Source organism: Elephantulus edwardii, unplaced genomic scaffold, assembly GCF_000299155.1.
Source record: "Elephantulus edwardii isolate Elephantulus edwardi_28Jun2011 unplaced genomic scaffold, EleEdw1.0 scaffold00137, whole genome shotgun sequence".
In the NCBI taxonomy this organism is placed as follows: Eukaryota; Metazoa; Chordata; class Mammalia; order Macroscelidea; family Macroscelididae; genus Elephantulus; species Elephantulus edwardii.
Genome location: NW_006399887.1, coordinates 4,294,176 through 4,316,095, shown reverse-complemented (window position 1 = coordinate 4,316,095; position 21,920 = coordinate 4,294,176). Strand labels below are relative to the sequence as shown.

Below are 21,920 nucleotides of genomic sequence, written 5' to 3'. Positions count from 1 at the left end.
AAAATAAAATTTTATTTTAATTTTGATTTTTAATGAAAGTTTACAGAAAGTTAGATTTCATTCATTCATTCATTCACTGTTGCACATTATTACCCCTCTTGCTCCCTTCTTTTTCCCCCAGTTCACTTTTTTGTTGTTTTTTTAAAAATTATTCATTCATTGTTGCACAATTACCTCCTTCTTCCCCCTCCTCCCCAGTCTTCTTTGCAATGTGCCTATTGTTCTGGACAGTATAATGCCTAATCATATATTCCTTTTAAACAGTTCTTTACTTCATCTGTTCTAATGCAATGGTGATCAAACTCCCATGTCAGATTGCTTTATAACAGTGGTGCTATGCAATATTTGTCCTTTTGTGACTGAGATATTTCACTCAGTGTAAAGTCCTACAGGGTTACCCATGTTGTGTAATGTTTTATTCGTTCATTGTTTTTCAATTCTGTGTAGTATTCCATTGTATAAACGTATACTGGTGAGGTTGTGAAGAGATTGGAACTCTTACTCACTGTTGGTGGGAGTGTAAAATGGTGAAACTACTATGGAAGGCAATTTGGCACTTTCTTAAAAATTTGGAAATAGAAATACCATTTGGCCAAGCAATGCCATTACTGAGAGTATACTCTAAAGAAACCATATCTGCCATCCAAATAGATATAGGCACACCCATGTTTACTGCTGTGTTATTTACAATAGCAAAGAAATGGAAGCAACCCAAGTGTCCATCAAGAAACAAATGGCGATAAAAAGTTCTTAATGCAGATATCCTAAAACCGTAAGGCCATTGTTCTTGTTATTATTAGTTGTTGTCCAATCAAGTCTAACTCATAGTGACCCTATTAATCACAGATCAGAACCTTGCCTTATTTTGTGTAATCCTCACAATATCCACCATTTTCAAGCCCACTGTTAAATTCGATATATGAATCCATCTTGCTGAGGGCCTTTCTGTCTTTCACTGACACAAGCACAATGTAATTTTTCAAGGACTGATGTCTCCTGACAAAATGCTTAAAGGTATATGAGATGAAATTTCATCATGTTTGCCTCCAAGGAGCACTCTTATTGCATGTCCTCTCAGACAGATTTGTTTATTCTTTTACCAGTCTGTAGTAAATACAATACCTTCTGCCAATGCTACAAGGTAAGGGTATTGGTTTCCTTTTTTAAATTTTATAGTGGTTTACATACAAAAGTCCTATACATTGTGCTACATTTATATGCATTATGTTTCTTGCATCCCTCCATTCACACTGTTATCACTCACATACATTATGTTTTATAAATTTATCACCATTGATCCACAAGCATCATCACCCCACCTTTTCAGGCATCAATTTTCTTGAGTCTTCTTTAATCACTTTTACATGCATATGTGGCAAGTGAACATTTCCTAGGTCAGGTACACTTTTCCTCTTTCTGCCTGACCCTCTTTTTTACCAAGCAGGGTATCCTTCTCTAGAGATTGTTGCCTTCTGGTCACATGTTCAAAATAATAAAGGCAAAATCTTGTTCTTCTTATTTCTCAGAAATACTGTGGCTGTGCTTCATCCAAGACAAATTAATTCGTTCTTCTAGTTATTGTTATGGTTGTGTACCATTGAGTAGGAACCAACCAATAGCTGACCCTCCAGTGCATTTTCAGACGCAGTTTAATTGCACAGAAGGAGAGTGCCCATCTTTCTCCTGTGGAGCAGTGGATGTATTTGTGGCTTCAGGATTGAAGCACTGTTTCTTACCGAGGCACCATCAAAACCACTATGACTCACTGTGACATTACGAACAACAGATTAGAACCCTGCTCTAAACCACACCATATTCATGATCCCTGATATGCTAGAGCTCATCACCACAGTCGTGTTTCAATCTATCTTGTTGAAGATCTTCCTCTCTTTCTCTGATCCTTCACCTTTCTTAACATGATGTCTTTTTCAAACTGGTGGCTCATTGGCAAGGAATTGCACTGCCAACCCAAAGGCTGGCAGTTTGAATCCACCAGATCCTACACAAGAGAAAGATGAGAAATCACCTCCTTTGCTATTTACTATCACTGAAACCCCACTAGAAGATCATCCATGAGTTAGTTCTAACTCTATCATGATGAGTTGTTGTTCTTGTTTTTGTTGTTGCTGTTTGGTCCCTGCTGACAACATGCCAAAATATATAAAAAATTTTACCATCTTTGCCTCTAAGAAGGAACCTGGTTCTACTTTCTCCAAGATAGACTTGTAGTTCTTTTGACAGTCCCTAGGATATTCAGTACTCTTCTCCAGTATCACAATTCAATGACATCAAAAGAATTCTTCTATGTACACCCATGTTTATTGTGGCTTTGTTCGCAATAGCAAAGATCTGGAAACTACCCATGTGCCCATCAGAAAATGAATAGATAGAGAAGCTCTGGTATATACACATAATGGAGTATTACACTGCATTGAAAAACAAGGAACTCATGAAATAATATGAAAAATGAATGACCCTGGAGGACATTATGCTGAGTGAAATATCTCAGTCACAAAAGGACAAATATTGTATAGGGCCACTGTTGTAAAATGGGAATGACATCAGGGTTGAGGGAAGACAGAGAAGGAGGGGAGGAATGATGTATATTGCATTGAAACAGATGAGGGAGAGAACTATTTAAAAGAGATATATGAATGGGTATTCTTGTCATTACAGAAGTCCAGAGTGAAGGCTGCATAGTGGAGTGAACTTGGGGGAAGGGATTGCATAACAATGAATTTTTCTTTTTAAGGAGAAGAGTGATTTGTGGGGGAGGGGGTGGGCAGGGAGAAAAATGCAACAATACATGACTAGAAATCCTAAGTCTCTGTAAACTCTCATTAAAATTAATAATTAAATTTTTTAAAAAAGAATTCTTCTGACAGTCTATGTTAAATTCAATAAATACATCATCCAACTGGAACTCTTAATTATTTACCAATTGTCATCAAATTGACTCCAACTAATACAAACCCTACATTTCAGGGTAGAGTTCTACTTGACTGAGTTTTTGTTTGTGTGTGTGTGTGTTTTTTTTTTTTGTTTTTTTTTTTTTAATACTGATGTTTAAAAAGTTTAAACTGGTTTTTTACGAAGTTCATATACATTGTTTTTCCATGCTGGCTCTTTCCCCATTTCCTTCACTTACCCTCCCTCCCTCCATCAAATTGTGTGACCCTATGATTAACCAGCCTTCACACCTTGCCCATCCTCACCCCTCTGTTCCCACCCTCCCTCTGCTTAGAGGCTCATAATCATCCCACAATAATGGTTGTTTACAGTATTTGTCCTTATGGGATTGAGTTAATTCACTCAGCATAATGCTCTCCAGTCCCTCCCAAGTTAGATAGTGATTAACAAACTCTTTGTTCCTGCATGCTGCGTAGTATTCCATTGTGTGTGTGTACTATAGTTTCTCAATCCATTCTATTGTGGTTGGATATTTGGGATGTTTCCATGTTCTTACAATGTTAAATCACACTGCTGTGAACATTGGTGTATTTGGATGACCAAGAGACACATGAAAAAATACTCAAAATCACTGGCAATAATAGAGATGCAAATCAAAATATAATGAGACTCAAAATCACTCCAGTTGTTGTTGTTGTTGTTGTTGATTGCCATAAAGTTGAGCAATCACCCCTATGAACAACAGACCTGAAGCTTTTCTATAACTATTGTCATTTCTCAAAGTTCAAAGTTTCCAGAGGCATGTTGTTTAGGAAGTGGATGCCACTCCTGCTTCCAAACCTGTCTTAAACTGGGAGCTCCACCAATGGTCACCATGGGTGACCATTATGACTTTTAACATCCCAGTGGCACAAGTTTCAACACCACAGCAACTCCAGATTACCACAGTACAACATGTTGATAGAAGAGTGCTGTATCACTTAGAAGAATGTTCCTCCAAAATATAATAACAACCAACTTTTAAATACAAAGGCCCTCCCTTAGGTCTTGTTGACTCTAAGCAAGAGGCTTAAATAAAACAACCAATATAGTATATCTCACTCCAGTAGCAGTGGCAAAGTTTAACAGGACAGCAAGTAATAAATGTTGATGAGGATGTGGAGAGATAGAAACTCAAACACATTCTTGGTGGGATTGTAAACTGGGAAAACCACTCTGGAAGGCAGTTTGGCATTTCCTTAGAAAGCTGAACACAGAAATTTCATATGATCCAACTATTCCACTGCTTGGAATACACCCCAAGAGAATGAGAATTGAGGCATGATGACTGATTTTTGAAAGCAGATCACCAGGTTTTTCTTTCAGGTGCCTCTTGGTGGGCTCAAACTCTGGTGGCATGTGGTAAGAACCTGAACTGCAATCATGACTGCATACAGTTTGAATTCACCAGCTGCTCCACAGGAGAAAGTTGGGTAATCTTCTCCTGTGCAGTTAATTGCCTCTGAAAACCCACTGGAGGGTCAGCTAGGAGTTGGTTCCTTCTCAGCAGTACTCAAGAATAACAAGAGGATTAACCATTTGCTCCACCCATCAGATCTCCCTTCCCCTTAAATTATAATACAATTCCACCTCAGAGTTCTTCAGTGCCCATTATCTTGCATGTTTCCATTAGTAGGAAACCATCTCTGTCAAACTAATGTTAAAGGAAATCCAAAACAGCTCCACAAATTAAATGTTCTCAAGGCACAGTTACTCCTTGACTCAGTGTTTTTTAGCTTTCTCCTTTGAAATGAAGCTATGCTTTGATTCTATGGAAACTTTGCCATCTGGACTTCAATTTAAATTCCTAAATATAAGAGTTGGAGTATACTTATTGCTTGTCTGACAATGTAAGCCACAATGAAAGATCTGTTGCTTCTTTAAAAAAAATTAGCCAATGTAAAATGATCTGAAAATAATTTTCTGAAAACATGGTGGTAACTGTGATAGAAAAGAAAATGGAAATAGTATAGAAATGCAGACAGCAGTTCCATGGAATCATTCAGCATTTCATGTAAAAATCACCATGTGAAGCAGAGTTAGCTAAAATGCTACCCAGTAGATTTTAAATCTAATTAGACAGAGTGGAAAGGAAGCAGGAAATCAAGCTTTTATGATCAGAGGCTGCCAGAAATAGGCAGCTAGGCAGAAGTCTAAAACCACTTTCAAAAAATCCTAATGCGGTGCACTCTTTCAAAAAGAAAGAAGGCAGGCAAAAAGAAGAGAGAGAGAGAGAGAGAGAGAGAGAGAGAGAGAAAGTATACCAATGATAAAAATAAATAAAACATAAGCCAGTATAATAATTCAAGTTTTAGTGTCCAAAGGCCCAAAATTTTCTAAATTTTGTCAAAATCATTAACTAACAAGATGTACACAAAGATTTTGTTACTTACCGTTTCCTGAATAAATGCAAAAGCTTCAAATGTCTTAAGAACATGTGGAGTTTAGATTTTGTATGCTGACAGTCTACCCCTTGGAGAGGACAAGCAGAAATTTCTAAATTCAGAAATAATAGCTCAAAAAATTAAGTTTTGGGAGGTGCTTTTATGAATTTGCTTTAAGATAGATATAAAAACTTTATTTTTCAAATCAATTAGTGTTTTGCAGGTCCTACAATGTTTATCAGGTGATTTTCAAAACACAACATCAAGAAAACAAAGGTCCTAACCACATGAGCAACAGTAAACATCATAACAGATTGAGAAAGGATTGAAAAGTCCTTGATATTGATTCCATGTTGCTTATATCAACAATCAATTTCGTTGGTACTGTTGTTGTTGTTAAGTGCCGTCAAATCACAGGTGAGAAAATCAGGAGATATATATTTCATCGGGCAAGTCTGCTGTCAGGGACTTCTCCAGGATGCTGAAGAGCAATAATGTCAGTTTGAAGACCACAGTGAACCTAATTCAGATCTTGGTTTTTTCCATCACCTTCTCCACATCAGAGAGCTGGACAATGAATAAGGATGATGAAGAATTGATGCCTTTGAGTTGTGGTACTGGAGAAGAGTACTGAATGGACTGCCAAAAGAACAAATAGATATGTGCAGCCAGAATGTTCCTTGGAGGTCAGTATGGTAAAGCTTTGTCTCTCATGCTTTGGACATATAGGTAGGTGAGGTATTCCTTGAAAAGGAACATCATGCTTGGAAAGGTGGAGAGTTAGTGAAGGACAGGATGATAGAGATGGATTAACACAGCGACTGCAGCAGCAGGTTCAAGTGTGTCAGAGATGATGGGGATGGCCCAGGATAGGGCTGGGTTCAAGCCTGTGGTTCACAGGGTTGCTGTAGAATCATACTTAACTTGACTGCATGTAACAACAATAACAACACTATCAACGATTTCATTTTACTTACATCCATGATCAACACCTTTCTTACCAGCAGTCAGGAGATCAAGAGATGCATTGCATCGAACAAGTCTGCTGTCAGGGACCTCTCCAAATACTGAGGGGTAATGATGCTAGTGTGAAGACTAAGGTGTGTCTGATTTAGGCTTTGGTCTTTCCCTTCACTTTCTGTGCATCTGAGAACTAGACAACGAATAAGGATGCCAGATGAATAATTCAGGCCTTTGAGTTTTAGTGTTGGGAAAGAACATTGAATATCCCATGGGACAAATAAATGTCTTGGAAAATGTGCAGCCAGAGTGCTTCTTGGAATACGAATGGAGATGCTTCATCTCACATACATTAAACATGCTGCTAGAATAGGCTATTCCTTGAAAAGGGACATTATGCTAGAAGAGTTGAGGGTCAGTGAAAGAAAAGAAGATTCTCTCTTTTAGAGTGATTAACACAGTGACTGTAACAATATGTTCAAGTGTGTGAGAGATGATAAGGATGGGACAGGAGAGTTCAGCTCTGTTGTTTATAGGATCACTATAATTTGTACTTGACTCAATGGGACCAAATAGCAACATTTTAATGTTGTCTACTGAAGAGCAATGATGTCAATCTGGAGACTAAGGTGCACCTGATACAGGCCATGATCTTTGAAATTACTTGTTATGCATCAGAAAGCTGGGCAATTATTAGGGATGATAGAAAGAGAATTGATGCCTTTGAGCTGTGGTGCTGGAGGAGAGTATTGAATATACTGCTAGGACTCCATGGACTGCTAGGAGAACAAATAAGTTTGGCCTAGAGAAAGTGAAACCAAGCTGCTCCTTGGAGGCAAGGATTCTGAAGCTTTGTCTGACATACTTTGGGCAAGTTGCAAGGTGGGATCAGTCCTTGGTGAGGGACCTCATGCTTGGGAGGGTGGAGGGACAGCACAGGAGAGGAAGACCCTCGATGCAATGGATTGATTCAGTGACCAGGGTAATGGGGATAGGTGTGTTGGAGACAATAAGATTGGCATGGGATAGAGCAGAGTTTAGGGCTGTTGTATATAGGGTCACTGTGAGTCGCAGGCGAATTGACAGTGCATAACAACAATAATGTTCTATCCACCAGAAGGATATGGATAAGCTCTTTCTATGCAATTTGCTACCTCTGCAAACCCCCGGAGCGTCAGCTATGTATTGGTTCCTACTCGATGGTACAGAACAAAAACAGCATAATTTTATTACTTATAGCTGTGACAACAACGTCAACTTTTAGCAACCTTACATGTGACAGAGTAGAGCTGTAGGACTCCAGAGCAAGCTCCAATGGGTGTTCAACAGCTGATTTTTTTAAAGTCTATTGTTGACCTTTCCCCCAAGGCACCCCGTGTAGGCTGAAATTTCTAATCTTTTACTTAGCAGCCAAGCCCAGAGTACCATCCTGGGTCTTCTAATACAAGAGACTTGAAAACAAGTGAGATAAGGTTTGGTGCAATCTGCTAGATCACCATTACAAAGTGTTGAAAAATGCCTGGTGCCTAAAGTGTTAACCTGCTTTAACTAGATTTCTTCACTCCCCAGCACTTAGAATACTCCCCTGACTGTTTAAGTAAGAAGAGGCGAGGGGGGGGGGGGATGGACTCTTTGAAATGACCAAGATAACTGAAAAAACAAAAGCAAACAAATGAAGCTATCCTGAAGAGACACACAGGAGCCAGTAAAGCAATACCTAGCATGAGCACTGCTATCTTTGTTTGGCCTCACGGACAGAAAAGGAAGTTGATTGCTCCAGGAAAAGTATACTTTTGCTGTTAAATCATTTGTGCCCCGTTAAATGACCTATATGCCCATGGAACATAGCGTTCTTCTCTCCCATGCTGCCTTTCCTACCCTACCACCGCATGCCTTTCACAGGGCAGCTAATATAAAATCTTCCAAAGTATCCATAGTTACCCCGAGTTCCCGGGATTGTGTATAACAAAGCCACACAGACTAAACCTAACATGGAAAAAAAATCAACCTTGCCTAAAACTAAATATAAGCACAATTTAATTAACTTGCATTCCAGAGCCTCAGCTGCCAGCCTGGTGGACGAGAGGGTTTAGTACATGACACCCAAAAGCTCTGAAGCGGAGGGGAAAATAGAATCTATTTTTTTCTCCCAGAATCTTCACAGGCTTCACATGTCCCTCTGCAGAGGTAAACAGGAACAACATCCCTTGTGAACAAGAAGCAGTTCAAAAAGGAGGTACAAAATCAGACAAGTAACAGCAGAGAAGAAGTTAAGGGAAGCTCAAGTTTCTAGAAATGTGTATACAAGTAATCTGGTTTGAAGCTCTGAATCGAGTGAGAGACAGGCTGCTCTGACACTGAAAGAAATAAAAATATCACAGGAGATAACAGAGTCAAAAATTATGCTTCCTTTTATTCATAGTTGCCAAAGGGTGGAAATGATCCAAGTGTCCATTAATGCATGGATAACAAAATGAGGTACATACATAAACATACAATGGACTATTCATCATTTAAGAACAAAGAGAAATGAGGTTGTAATACTTGCTTTACAGGAGCGACCTCTGGTAGCTTTGCTGCCAACTCCAAGGCATGTGGTTCAAATCTACCAGTTCAAATCCACCACAGGAGGAAGAAAGGCAATCTCTCATGCAATAAACAGCCTCTACAAATGTTGGAGAATCACCTAGGAGTTGGTTCTGACTTGATCATACATAAACCAACAACAACATAAATGAGCTTTGGAAACATTCTGCTAAGTGAAGGAAGTCCGATAAAGCCCATGAGCCCATGTATAGGAAGGATCTAGAAAAGGCAAATACAGAGACACCAGAAGAGGTACGTGATGACCCATGACTGTAGGGATGGAATTTAGTGCTCAGGGCTTGTAAGTTTCTATTTGAGGTGCTGAAAGAGTTTAGGGAAATACTGGTGATAGTGGCACAGTGTGGTAAATGCAATTAATGTCACATGTCACAGAATTTTAAATTTGTTGTTGTTATGTGTTATCAAGTTGAAAGTGACTCATAGCTGACCCTCCACTGGGTTTTCACAGGCTATAAATCGCAAGGGAGGAGATTGTCCATCTTTTGCCCACAGAGCTGCTGGTGGATGTGAGTTGGCAGCATAGCTCCTCACCCGCCAGACCACCAGAGCTGTGATGGGTAAGAGGTAAATAGTATTATAGCAATTTTACTACAATATTTTTAAAAAGATGTACATATCAGTATAAACACAAACTATGATTTGAGCAGTAATATAGTATCTTCTAAAAGATACTCTACTTATAAGACTAATGTGCTCAATCCTGGGAAGCTTTCTGAAAGGATGCACAGACCATGGTAGTTGGATTGGAAGAATTGAGCTCAGAGCCGGGTGATGACACCACAGAGAAGAGTGCTTCCTCTCCCACTTGCCAAATGGGACAAGCGCAGTTTCTAAAGAGGATCACAAGATGGCAGCCACGCTCAGCACATAGTCCTCAGAGGCGAGCACAAAGGAGACTCCAGCCATCTGAGAGCCCCCACTCCCTCAGAGGCTGTGGAGATTCTGACTTCTCTTTGCTAAGACACTTTGGTGGTCCAGCGGGTAAAGAGATGTACTGCCAACTCAGAAGCAGGTGGCTCTAAGCCACTACCTGCTCCATGGGAGAAAGATGGGTAATCTCCTCCTGTGTGATTTACAACCTCCGAAAGCCCACTGGAGGGTCAGCTACTGGTCAGTTTTTGTTTTTTGTTTTTTTTCTTACACGGTCAATTTTTATTTCCTTTTTTTTAGGACAAACTTTTAAAAGTAAAAATGAATGAAACCACAGGAGAAATGGGCAGAACAATGATGTAGAAAAAGGAGCTTGCTGGGGAACCTGGGTGCGAAAGGCCGAACACGTCACATTGTCAGCAGGATTGTGCGGCGACTGGTCTTCCACCATCACGTCAGGGCTTCATCTTGCTCAGCCTGAGGTCTCGCTCAATTTCAAACTGCCTGTGATCCACTCGGACTAGGAAAGCTTTCCGTTCAATGTACCCTTCTTTCCCTCGATTATGGATGGCCAGCTCCTCCCCGATTCCTTCTTCCTCCTTGAAACTCTCCCAATCTAACTTGGATTTCTCAAGGGTGCTCATTTTCTGCTTCTTGGCTCCGATTTTCCCCAGGAGACTGCTCATGCCACTTGGTCTCTTTAACCCTGAGCCTGCAGGGAGCGAGGGGAGAGCTGAAGGGGAGTTCGCCTGTGGTTTCTCTTTTTCATTTTGCTTGAAGAAAGATTTGGCTTCTTTAGATGTAGCATCCACCTCCTTAGTCACCCTGCCTTCTTCATAAAAATATGGAACGCTTCACGAATTTGCGTGTCATCCTTGCGCAGGGGCCATGCTAATCTTCTCTGTATCGTTCCAATTTTAGTATATGTGCTGCCGAAGCGAGCACTACTGGTCAGTTTTAACTCAATGACAAACAACAACAAGAAATCACTTGATTTGTGCTATTACTAAACAACTTTGAAGTCTGGTATCTCACATCCAACAGTTATTACAACTAAACCCAGCACAGATGAGTCTGGAAGACATTATGCTGAGTAAAACACTTGTCACAAAAGGACAAATACTATATAAATCCAATTATAAAAATAGGATGGTTACAGTGGGGGGAGGAGGAGAAGGGTGAGAGGGTGGGAAAAGAGTAGATAGATAATTCCTATATTGGAATAAGTAAGAGGAAGGTCAATCTGAAATGAAGAAACAGACATTGTATGTGTTGTAATTAATAATTTAAAAAAGGATATACACTATGGATTAAATGGGATGGAGGTGGGAGAAAAAGGGGAGAAGTCCAGCAGAGAAGGTGGATCAGGGAAAAAGTAATACACAGTAAGGGTTTGCTTAAATGTTGAAAATAGTTCATTCTAACAACAACAACAAAAGTTAGTTTGAACAATCAGTGATAATGTCTATGAATTATTATCCAGAAAACAAAAATGTGATTTTTAAATTTTCATTCAAACAAAATGGAATTTTTTAAAAAAAATGACATTAAAGCCAAAGTTTCTGTCATCAAGTTGATTCTAACTCATAGTGGCCCAATAAGGCAGAGTCTCCAAGATTCTAAATCTTCGCAGGAGCAAATGGACACATTTTTCTCTAGTCGGGTGGCCAGTGCATTTGAACTGCTCACCTTTAGCAGCCAAATTCTTTAACCGCTACACTACCAAGACTCTTACCAATATATCTACTACAGAAAAAGAAAAATATTTCACAATTGATACCTAAAAATGCCCTCTGCACATTTTTCTGTTGTTTCACTCTTCTTATTGTTTCTTGGTGCTTTGTTTTTTTTTGGGGGGGGGGGAATTTGCACCATTATGTCCCCTCATATCATCATTTATTTCTCTTCAGTGTGTAATTCCTTTAACTATAGTAGGGCGCTCTGGCTCATAGAGAGTTATGTTGGTCATCCCAAGGTGGTGATTCTCTGGGTTCGGATTCATCAGTGGTTCTAGGTTAGTAGAGGAGCTCCCAACCCAAAGGCTGGAAGTTTGAATTAATCAGCTGCTCCAGGGGTGAAAGATGAGCAGTCTTCTCCTGTGTCATTTACAGCCTCTGAAAACCTGATGGTTTTCACAGAAGGGGAAAAGTCTGGGGACTATTTACAGCCAGTGTCAATCTTAACAGTAAACACCAGAGGGAGATCACATGATGAAGCGAAGCAAAAAAAATGAAACCCTGATCAAGTTGATTTTGACTTCTTGCGATACTCTGCAGATTTCAAATGCTTTCACACATCTGGCAGTACTCACTAGGGTAATGCTGTTTTTAGTTGCCATTCAGTCAGTTCTGACTCATTGTAACCCTATGTACATCAAAGGAGACCTTCTTGATCCTGTATCAACCCCATAAGCCCTGCTGGGTTGTAAGATGTGTATACATGTACAAATGGGGAAAAGTAGAATGGTGGAAGTCACTAGTATAGCAGAGTTTAATGGATGGATGGAGGGCAAAGGGATAGGAAAGATTCATGCAGACTTAAAGATGGTGTAATAAGAGACTTAGATCAACAATAATTGATTATATAAAATACAATGTATATGAATGATTGTATGAAACACAATGTAAATGAAAGACTGTATAAAACACAACATACATCAAAGAAACACAATGTAAACAAATTATTGTATGCAAATAAGAATAGTTTTTTTAAAAAGCCTATTGTTGCAGTCACTGAGCCAATCATTTCATTGAGGGTCTTCCTTATTTTTTTAATTTCTTCACAATGTGAATATAAAATATCTTTATTGGTAGTTGTCCATTTGAAAATACCTGCAGATATTTTCAGCATTTGTTAAAATAAAATCAGACTTCTTTAAAAATAAGTTTGTATTTTAAAAAATAAACACAAAATTATGAATCTTCATAGCATAGTCTATCATGGAACACTCATTCATACTTTGTACATTTTCCTAATAACCAATAACTCCACAAATTCCATTTTTATGCAGACAGTTTTATTTTAAGCAGTTCTTATATATTTTTAAGAGTCCTAACTTCGTGTGTTATGTAATATTTTTTTTTTTGCATTTTCATTAGCTAACTTCATTACAAATTAATAATCTCTGTTAGAAATTCTCACTTGCCACCCAGATTGAAATGAAACTCTTGATGACTATGGATAAGTTCCTCTGAAATAGTTAGTGCCACATGTGCCAAACTGTTCTAGTCTTAAGAACATCAATACATTTTGTTTTTTAAAAATCTCAGCAACTATCATCCTAAGTAACATTCATAGACGCCACTCCAGGGTCATTTACAAGTAGACAGAGCAGGAGGCCAGCTGTTTTGCAAAGTTTGGCTTAATTTGAAGGACTCCTGGAAAAGCTTGGCATCTCTACATGGGGCAAAGTGCCCAGCTACTCACTGAAAAGTTGAAAATTCAAGTCCCCTCCAAGGCACTTTGGAAGAAAACAACAAAGGTTCTCTACTGAATCACAGGGATTGCCCTCCAGTGTTGGTTGTTTTGTTTGGTCAAGGTCTCACTGCTTTATCGGATTAAATTCTTCAAGTTTGGATTTTATCTATTTATCTTGAGGTTGTGTTATTGTCGTTAGGTGCCTTTAAGTCAACTCTGACTCTGAGTGACCCAATGAATGGCAGACCAGCACCTGGCCCTATCCAGTGCCATCTGCACAGTCTCTCCCATGCTCAATACCATTGTTGCAGTCATAGGATTGATCTTCCCTGTTGAAGGCCTTGTTCTCTTTTTCTGAGTCTCCATCCACCCCAGCATGATGTCCTTTTCCAAGGACTTGTTCTCCTGACAAGCCCAAAGCATGGGAGACAAACTTTCACTGTCTTTGCCTCCAAGGAGCACCCTGGTCGAACTTCCAACAAGACCGATTTGTTTGTTCTTTCGATAGTACTTGGGATAGTCAATATTCTTAGTCAACATCACAGTTCAAAGGCATCAATTTTTGTTTGGACTGTTCCTAGAGACTACTTATTCCTTTAACTAAGTCTTAGGAAGGTCCTGTGTAGAAGCACAGTCCAGAACACAACAGAAACCATAAAGCCTTGCAGAAACCATTAGTGGACAAAATAATCATAGGTTATTACCTTACCATGGGAGATGTTAGTGGTGGTGTGTTTTTTCAGTTCATGTTGACCCTTTGTGTTACAAAGTATAACTTCTCCACAGGGTTTTCTTAGCTGTGATCATTGTAATTTACTCATTTACTCAGTGCCATTCAATTGATTTCCACTCATGCCTGACCCTCCACTGGGTTTCCAAGGTTGTAATTCACATTGAATAGCTGGTAGATTTGAACCACCAGAGAGGTATGTATAGCCATTGAGTTAGCAGTGTAATTCGTTATGGACTAAGCAACAAGAACTCCCTGCACTGTTTTATGGAAGTCGACTGTCAGGTCTTTCCTCCCATGGTGCCACAAGATGGGTTTGACCCTCCAAACTTTTTGTTACTAACTGAAAGCAAATTTTGCCCCTCAAGTACCTCTACCTTGAAAGAGATCACTTTATATATCTTTGCTTACTGGATGGCAATTGTTGTTGTTGTTAGGTACTGTCAAGTCGAGTATGACTCATAGCAACTGCATGAATAAAAGATCTAAACCCTGTTCTATCTTGTGCCATCCTCACACTTCCTGACACACAAGAGCCCATTGTAGCAGTCACTGTGTCAATACACCTGGTTGATGGTCTTCCTCTCCTTCACTGACCCTCCACCATTCCCAGCATCATAACCTTCTCCAAGAAATACCCCTTCCTAGCAACATGCCCAAAGTATGTGAGGAGAAGCCTCACCATTCTTGCCTTCAAAGAGCATTCTGGCTGCACCATCTCCAAGACATATCTGTTTCTTTTCTTGGCTGTCCATGGGATGTTCAGTGCTCTTCTCCAACACCACAGCTCAAAGACATTAATTCATTTTCTGTCATACTTATTCATTGCCCAGCTCTCAGATGTATAGCCTTTTCCCAGTGCAATGTGTGACAATCTATTAGAAAATTAGGATGAGAAGTTGGAAAGGATAGAATCTAAAGAATGAGACTCTAAGTGAGGTTGCACTTACATGAAGGTCATAACAACCAAAAGTTAGCATGTTTTATATTTTGGGCAGCAATATTGATCATAAACTAGGAAGGAATAAAAGTGAAGGGAAGTCCTTTGCCTTGCTAAATATTTCACCCCAAATCAGATGTCTGATACTTTTTTAAGTGAATACTTAGTAAGGTCTTTCTGTTCATTTCTCCTTGGAGCATATCTTTAAGGTGGTATCATTCTTTGTCAGAGAATGAGGTCAAACTCATATAAGTAGCTGTAAAAAGAGCAAGGACCACATGAGAACAGCCATATCTGACCTTTACCAACTCCCCAAAAGGGAACTGTCCCTGTTAAGAGCACCCACAACACAAAACCAATTCTCATGAAGATAGGTATACCCCCCCAAATCTTTCTACTCATCTCAAAACCAATCTTACTGTTTTACTGGGTCCAAAATCCATTGCCATAGCTCAAAGACCACACAGAACCATACTAGAGAAGTCAAAAGGCTGTAAGTGTAGTAGCAGACACAATCACGCAGTTGGGACGGCTTCTTAAATAGGCTCACAGGCACCTCAGCCTTCAGCCTCATGGCTTTAGGCTCTTGTTGTGTGTCATCACGTTGGAACCAGCTCATAACTAACCTTCTGGCAGGTTTTCAGAGGCATTAAATTGCACAGAAGGACACTGACAATCCTCTCATGGAGCAGCTGGTGGATTTGAACCATGTGCCTTTGGAATTGCATTGCAGCTTCTTATCACTAGGACATCAAAGCTCTGTCTTTGCCCTGTCAAATAGGTGCTCATCCTAAGTCCTCCAGCAATCTTGGGCAAAGGCTCATAGTTTTGCTTCCATGGTGTAGCAGTCCCAAGGTCTGATCTGTTTCATATCAAGTCTCTGGTTTTCTGCTATGGCTGCTGCTCCTCTAGGCTCTGGCCTGGCTGGTGCAAGAATCTCTGGCTCTGAAGGATGCACTGCATTCCCTTGCTGCTTCTTTGCTGGTGGTGAGATTTTCAAATTCTGCTGCTGGATCTGCTCATTATAAAGGCAAGACTAGCCAGCCCTCTGTAGATAAGCTAACATACCCTATCAGCATACTCTCCTCCCCTATCCACATGGTAAAGTCAAAATGAATGGCTAGAAAAGCTATTTTGAACAACAAATCTTTAACACCACGGTAGCATAATTGATAATGTTAGAGCTATTTATGAGAACCTAAGATATTTGACTTCCGAGGTCACAGTTTTAATACAAACACTCAAGAACACTGTGCTACCATATTAACACAAATTTGGTAGACTAAAACAACACGCATTTATTATTGTTTCATTCTGAAAGTCACAAGTTCAACATCAATCTAGTTTCTAAGCTAAAATCAAGGTGTCAGCAGGTTTCTAGGGCTTCTGTTTCCTTAAGAGGAACTTAAGTCTTGGTATTCTTCTCTTTATAATTTGGAGGGTGGAGAGTACCATTAAAAAGAATAAAATGTATTTTTTTTCCTGCTGAAATGATCCTGTTACTTATTCAGCAAAATAGTATCAATAGTAGTACATGAAGAACAGTACAAAGTTACACATTGCACAGAAATAATATTTTGTGTCATAATTTAATTCAATACAATAAGTAATGATGTTATTAACGCAATATCTTGATTGACCACGAAATGTCTTTTTCTTGTTGGTTTTTATGAGAACTCATTTCTTAGATCACCAAAATGTATCATTTACACAACATACTTTTTAATAATAGACATCAGTCACTGTAGGAAAATAAGAGATTGAAAACAATTTCTACTAATTTTATTCTTTTCTGTCCATTTAATTTGGAGACGATGACTGCTGTAACTGTTATAGGAGCTATTATGAGTATTTTAGATAACATTAGGGTAAATTTTTTTCTAAATTAACATGAAATGCAAATTTAAGTTGTCCTAGAACTGATCAAAATGGGCTCAAGCATGTCAGAGATTGTGTGGATGAGGCCGGTTACAACAAGGTTCTGATATTTTGTTCACACCTTCCTATGAGCTGTACTTCATTCCACAGCATCTAAAAACAACAGAAGTGATAAAAGGAGCTCTAGTGGGTGGCTATTCAAAGTATCACAGGTTCAAACCTATTAGCTGCTACACAGGACAAAGATGAAACATTCTGTTCCCATTATAGATTTGCAGCCCCAGGGTTTTACAGGGTTACTATGAGTCAAAAGCTACTTGCTGGCAGTAGGTTTGGGTTTGGTGGTTTTGGTGAGGGTTTTTTTTTTAGAGCTGATAATTGTATGGAACAATTCTAATAAAAGTATTAAGCTCTTCCCATGAATAAGTCTAGTCGAAGTTTCAGTTTAATTTTGTGTCAATTTGCACAATGGCATTTCAATGCTTCCTTGGACATCTTCTGTAACTTGCAGAGGTCACACAAGAAGCTAAAAGTGGATTCACGATTTGCAAATAATTCAGAATGTCTGTTTATTCAACTGCAAGGAAAACTTGAATTTGAAAATTCTCTTTTTCATTAACTCTTGGGTCACTCAAAGTGTCATTTAAAACTGGTGCTCTTTTCCATTGACTACTATGATCTTTAAAAGTAATGTCTTTTTCTAACCTTTGCATATCCCCTGGGCAATGTTTAGCATTTAGAACTAAAGATGCTAAACTCTGAAGAACTCTGTAAACTCCCTGACATGCTTTATTGCAAGGTTCATGTGTATGCTTTTATTCTGTAACCGTTTGCTGACAAGCAAACCATTATTGCCTGAGTGCCAGAAATTCTTGTTCCAACACTCAGGTCAGAGTTCATATTTGTGCAGATGCCACAAGGATACACAGAGAAGCAGGCTCCCACGAATACAGCACAAAGCTCACATGGACCTTCTCCTACCTGTGACTTGAATCCCCACAGCCGCGACTGTTGCTTCTGCTGCTGCTGCTACCGTCATTATCACAGCACTAATTCAGATCCAGGCCCCAACCCAGCCACTCTAGAGTCCCCACAGCCCCAGTCATGCCTCCTGAGGCTCTGTTGTCATGAGCCTTGCAGAGACATGCTCCTACCCAATGCACCTCTCTCTCTGCACCTTTGGATTATGAGTCACCAGGGCTCCTTTTCATAACAATCACAGCTGAGTAAACCCTATGCAGCCGTTCTACTCTGTGATTCACATAGCCACTGCCTAAGTCATTAACAAACCACGAGGAACAAAACTAACCACCAAAACGGAACAACAAAGTGAGCTTCTATTTTGGAATATGAATGAATCACAATCTAAATTAATTGTTATATGAAAATCAATAAATTTTTTAAAAAGATGGTAAGGATGACACAGGATAGGGCATGATTCAGATCTGTAACTCATAGGATTGCCAGGAATTGAAGTCAACTTGATGACACTTAAGCAATAATTTATTTTATAATTTTGTTTAAAACACCACATTTTTGCATTAGTAACATATATGGTAGAGATATTTTTGCCATGTGGCTTCTCCCTCAAAGTTTTTATAAACACACTATATCATTCATTCAATTATCTAATCATGTTACTGTAAAAAAAAAGAAAAGAAAATGCTTAAGAAAAGAGGTTAAGAGCAGGCTGCAGTTGGGGAAAATATGTAATATTATTTAAACTGTATTTATGTAAACAATAAGCAAATTAAATGGATCACATATTTGCTGTTGTTGTTGTTGTTATGTGCCGTCGAGTCGTTTGCGACTCATAGTGACCCTATGCACAACAGCCCTAAACCCTGCTCTATCCTGTGCCAACCGCACTGCCTCTGACACACCCATCCCAATTACCCCAGTCACTGAATCAATCTTCCCCTCCTGCGCTGTCCCTCCACCCTCCCAGGCATGATGTCCCTCTCCAAGTTCCCGTCCCTCCTGGCAACACGTCCAAAGTATGTCAGATGAAGCCCAAGAATCCTTTCCTCCAAGGAGTAGCTTGGTTTAATCCTCTCCAAGATGAATCTGTTTGTTTTCCTGGCAGTCCATGGTACATTCAGTACTCTTCTCCAGCACCACAGCTCAAAAGCATCCACTCTCCTTCTGTCCTCCCTAGTCATTGTCCAACTCTCTGATGCATAACAAGCGATTACAAAGACCATGGCCTGTATCAGGCGCAGCTTAGTCTCCAGAGAGACACCGTTGCTCCTGAGTACTTTAGAGAGGTCCCTAACAGCAGACTTTCCCATCGCGATACGCTTTTTGATTTCCTGGATGCTGGTGCCAAGAGTGTTGACTGTGGAGCCGAGCAGAAGGGACAGCTCAGGAGAGGAAGATCCTGGATGAAATGCACTGAAACTGTGACTGGAAATGGGGGCAGGTGTGTCTGAGAGAGTAAGATTGGCTCAGGATAGAGCAGGGTTCAGAGTTACTGTTCATAGGTTTGCTATGAGCTGCAGTTGACTCGATGGTACATAACAACAACGATAATATATTAATATATACACTTATATATATATAACAATATATAATATATATTCAAGGAATTAAGGTGGCAAATGGCTAAACAATTCAGTTGCTAACTGGAAGAAAGGGAGCTCTGGAACATAGTCTGTAAAGAGTTGTGCTGCTAACACTTCAAATATATTACATAGGAGAAAAATAGGCTATCTCTTCCTGGGTAATTTGCAGCCTCAGAAACCAGATGGAAATGTCAGCTATGAGTCTTAACGACTTCATGGCAATGAGAGAGAGAGACAGAGAGAACCAGAGACGACAACTGAAACTCACAGTGGCAGTTCTACAGGAGACAAGAACTGAGCACCTGCCCCTTTAAAGATCACAGGCTTGGAAATCCTCTAAGGGAGTTTGACTTTGTCCTGTCAGGTCCTGGGAGTTGATACTGACTGTACATTACACTGTACCATCATATATTCAGTTGATGGAATTGAAATAAAGAGGACAGAAAGAAGACAGCACTGATGATGTAGATCAGCATTCCCCTTTCTCAGCTGTGAATACTAACACCCAATTAGCACAGTTTATTTTGAAGACTAAGAGAGATAAGGTAAAGTGCCTGCCTAGGTCCTTAACACTTGACACCTTTCACATGGTCAAACTAGTCCAGCTGTATTATTATTTTTATAACCTTGAACATGTATGGAAATTTGGAAGAGTGCCTAATGTGCTCAAAAGGGCTTATTATAGATAGTGACATTAACCTCTAAAGGGGGGCGGGGGATCAACTTTAGATCGTAGAGTTTATTGGGATTCTCTGAATGCTGCAAAAGGTCAAGCGTTTGATTGCTAGGCAGTAAGGTTGTCAGTTCAAATCCACTTAGAGGCACCTTGGGAGAGAGGCCTGGCAATCTACTTCCGAAACATCATCGCCTTGAAAACCTTAAAAGTAGTTCTGCTGTCACACTGTCTACTGTCATTATGGGTCAGAGTTAGCTGCAGCAAACCTAACAACAACAAAAACAAGAGTTTATTGGATTTCTGAAATTTTGAAGCTGTAAAGACTGGGAGCCATACACTCCCCCACTTCCTCATTATATAAATGGACATATCAAGGCCACAGAGACAACGGGAATGAGCCAAAGTAGAAGCAGAACTTAAGTTTCCCAATGTTAAACCAATGCGCTTAAACAACTATGAATCAATCTAGAACAGAGATTGAGACATTTTTTCCTGTCAGAGAATAACGGTCTTGTCTTTAGAATCTTTAAGATCTCTGTGGCAACTGTTCCTCTCTCTCACTGTAGTATGAAAGATAATAAATTTATAAGTGAATGAGTGTTGCCATTGTGTCCTAATAAAATTTATTACAAAATCAGCTTGTGGGTTGGCTGTTGTTTATGGGTCACATTTTATTAACCTTTGATCTGGAATAAATGGACATAAGGGTTGTTTCTTTCTTTTCTTTTTCTTTCTGCTGAAGAAAACATGAGTATCATTTCAAATGACCAAATCCTTTGATTATCTATTGAAAATGGAGAACAGATGAAGGAAAGAACTTTTAAAAGAAATAAATCATTAGATATTATATTTATTACAACAGCCCAGAATAAGAGTGTATCAATGCAAGGAGGATTGGGGGGAGAAGGGGAGGTGGGTAATTGTTCAACCGTGAATGAATATCTTTTTTCAAAGTGAACTGGGGGAGGGAAAAGAAAGAGGGGTAAAATATGCTGGGAGAATGATGCACAGTTTGCTCCAATGCAAATTACTGCCTCTGAACACCCATTTGAGGATTAGCTATCAGTTTGTTTTGATGCGATGGTACATAACAACAACATTGTAAGTGTTTCTCTCTCATTGTCAAGTTGGAAATGGCGCATAATTGACCCTCCTGCAAGTTTTCGAAGACTATAAATGGCCCTTGAGCAGAGTGTCCCACTTTCTCTCAAAGAGTTTCTAGTGAATTCAAACCCCCCAGAGAGGCACCATCTTTGGGCTACGCACTTTGTAATTGCATAAATCAATGGCAATTAGTGTTATAAAACAAAATGTTCGTGAATGTATAAAAAGCCCCCAACAATTTGTAAACCTTCACTGGTATAAAAACTAAAATATGAGGCATATGCAGAACAAAAAATAAAGCTATAGTAATCAATGTATTTAAATGTTCTGTAACGGCCGCCGCCAGATGGGAGAACGCCGCTGCCAGACGGGGTTCCACTGCGAGAGGGGCCTGGAAGAGACCCGGGAAGAACAACAGTCAGCCACCTACCACGGAACTCCAGAGGAGCGAAGACTGTGAGACCCCAGAGGAACGAAGACTACCTTACACTGCGTGACCCCCCTGCAACCCACACCTGTGTGACCCTTAACACACAGGGTGCTGCTGCATAAACCCCCAGCAGCGCCCAAGCCCTGCCCCCACCTCTTGGTGATAGTATCCAAGCCCTGCGCTCATTACCCCCTAGTCCCTTGCTTTCCTCCCCTTCCCCCAGCCCGCTTGCAGCTCCACAACCACACATCTCAACCCCCACCAAAGCCCTGTGACCTCAGGGCACCACCTTGGATCCAGCCATCGCCTGGAGCTATCAGGTGAGTTGTTGAGGAACTAACCTGGCAGGAGAAAGGCCGGTAGGATCTTATCTGTGTTTACTGGGGCATTGCTGATTACCCGGGAGAGCAG

General features: G+C 39.9%; 2 protein-coding genes across 2 annotated transcripts in view; both read right to left on the bottom strand.

The window, feature by feature from the left end:
- The window catches only part of CORIN (corin, serine peptidase), a 431,554-nt gene that overhangs the window by 157,001 nt on the left and 252,633 nt on the right, over positions 1-21,920 (bottom strand). The window lies entirely within an intron of this gene.
- On the bottom strand, positions 10,226-17,774 carry LOC102855391 (craniofacial development protein 1-like). The gene is made up of 2 exons (XM_006894174.1): positions 17,717-17,774; positions 10,226-10,602 (listed from the first exon to the last, which is right to left on the bottom strand). The coding sequence occupies exons 1-2, from the start codon at positions 17,772-17,774 to the stop codon at positions 10,226-10,228; spliced, it is 435 nt and encodes a 144-aa protein (XP_006894236.1).

Coding starts and splice junctions, on each gene's coding strand:
- LOC102855391 (XM_006894174.1), bottom strand. CDS start 17,774: ATGACGGTAGCAGCAGCAGCAGAAGCAACAGTCGCGGCTGTGGGGATT. Junction 10,603..17,716: donor TGTGGGGATTCAAGTCACAG/GTAGGAGAAGGT, acceptor ATTTTTATGAAG/AAGGCAGGGTGACTAAGGAG.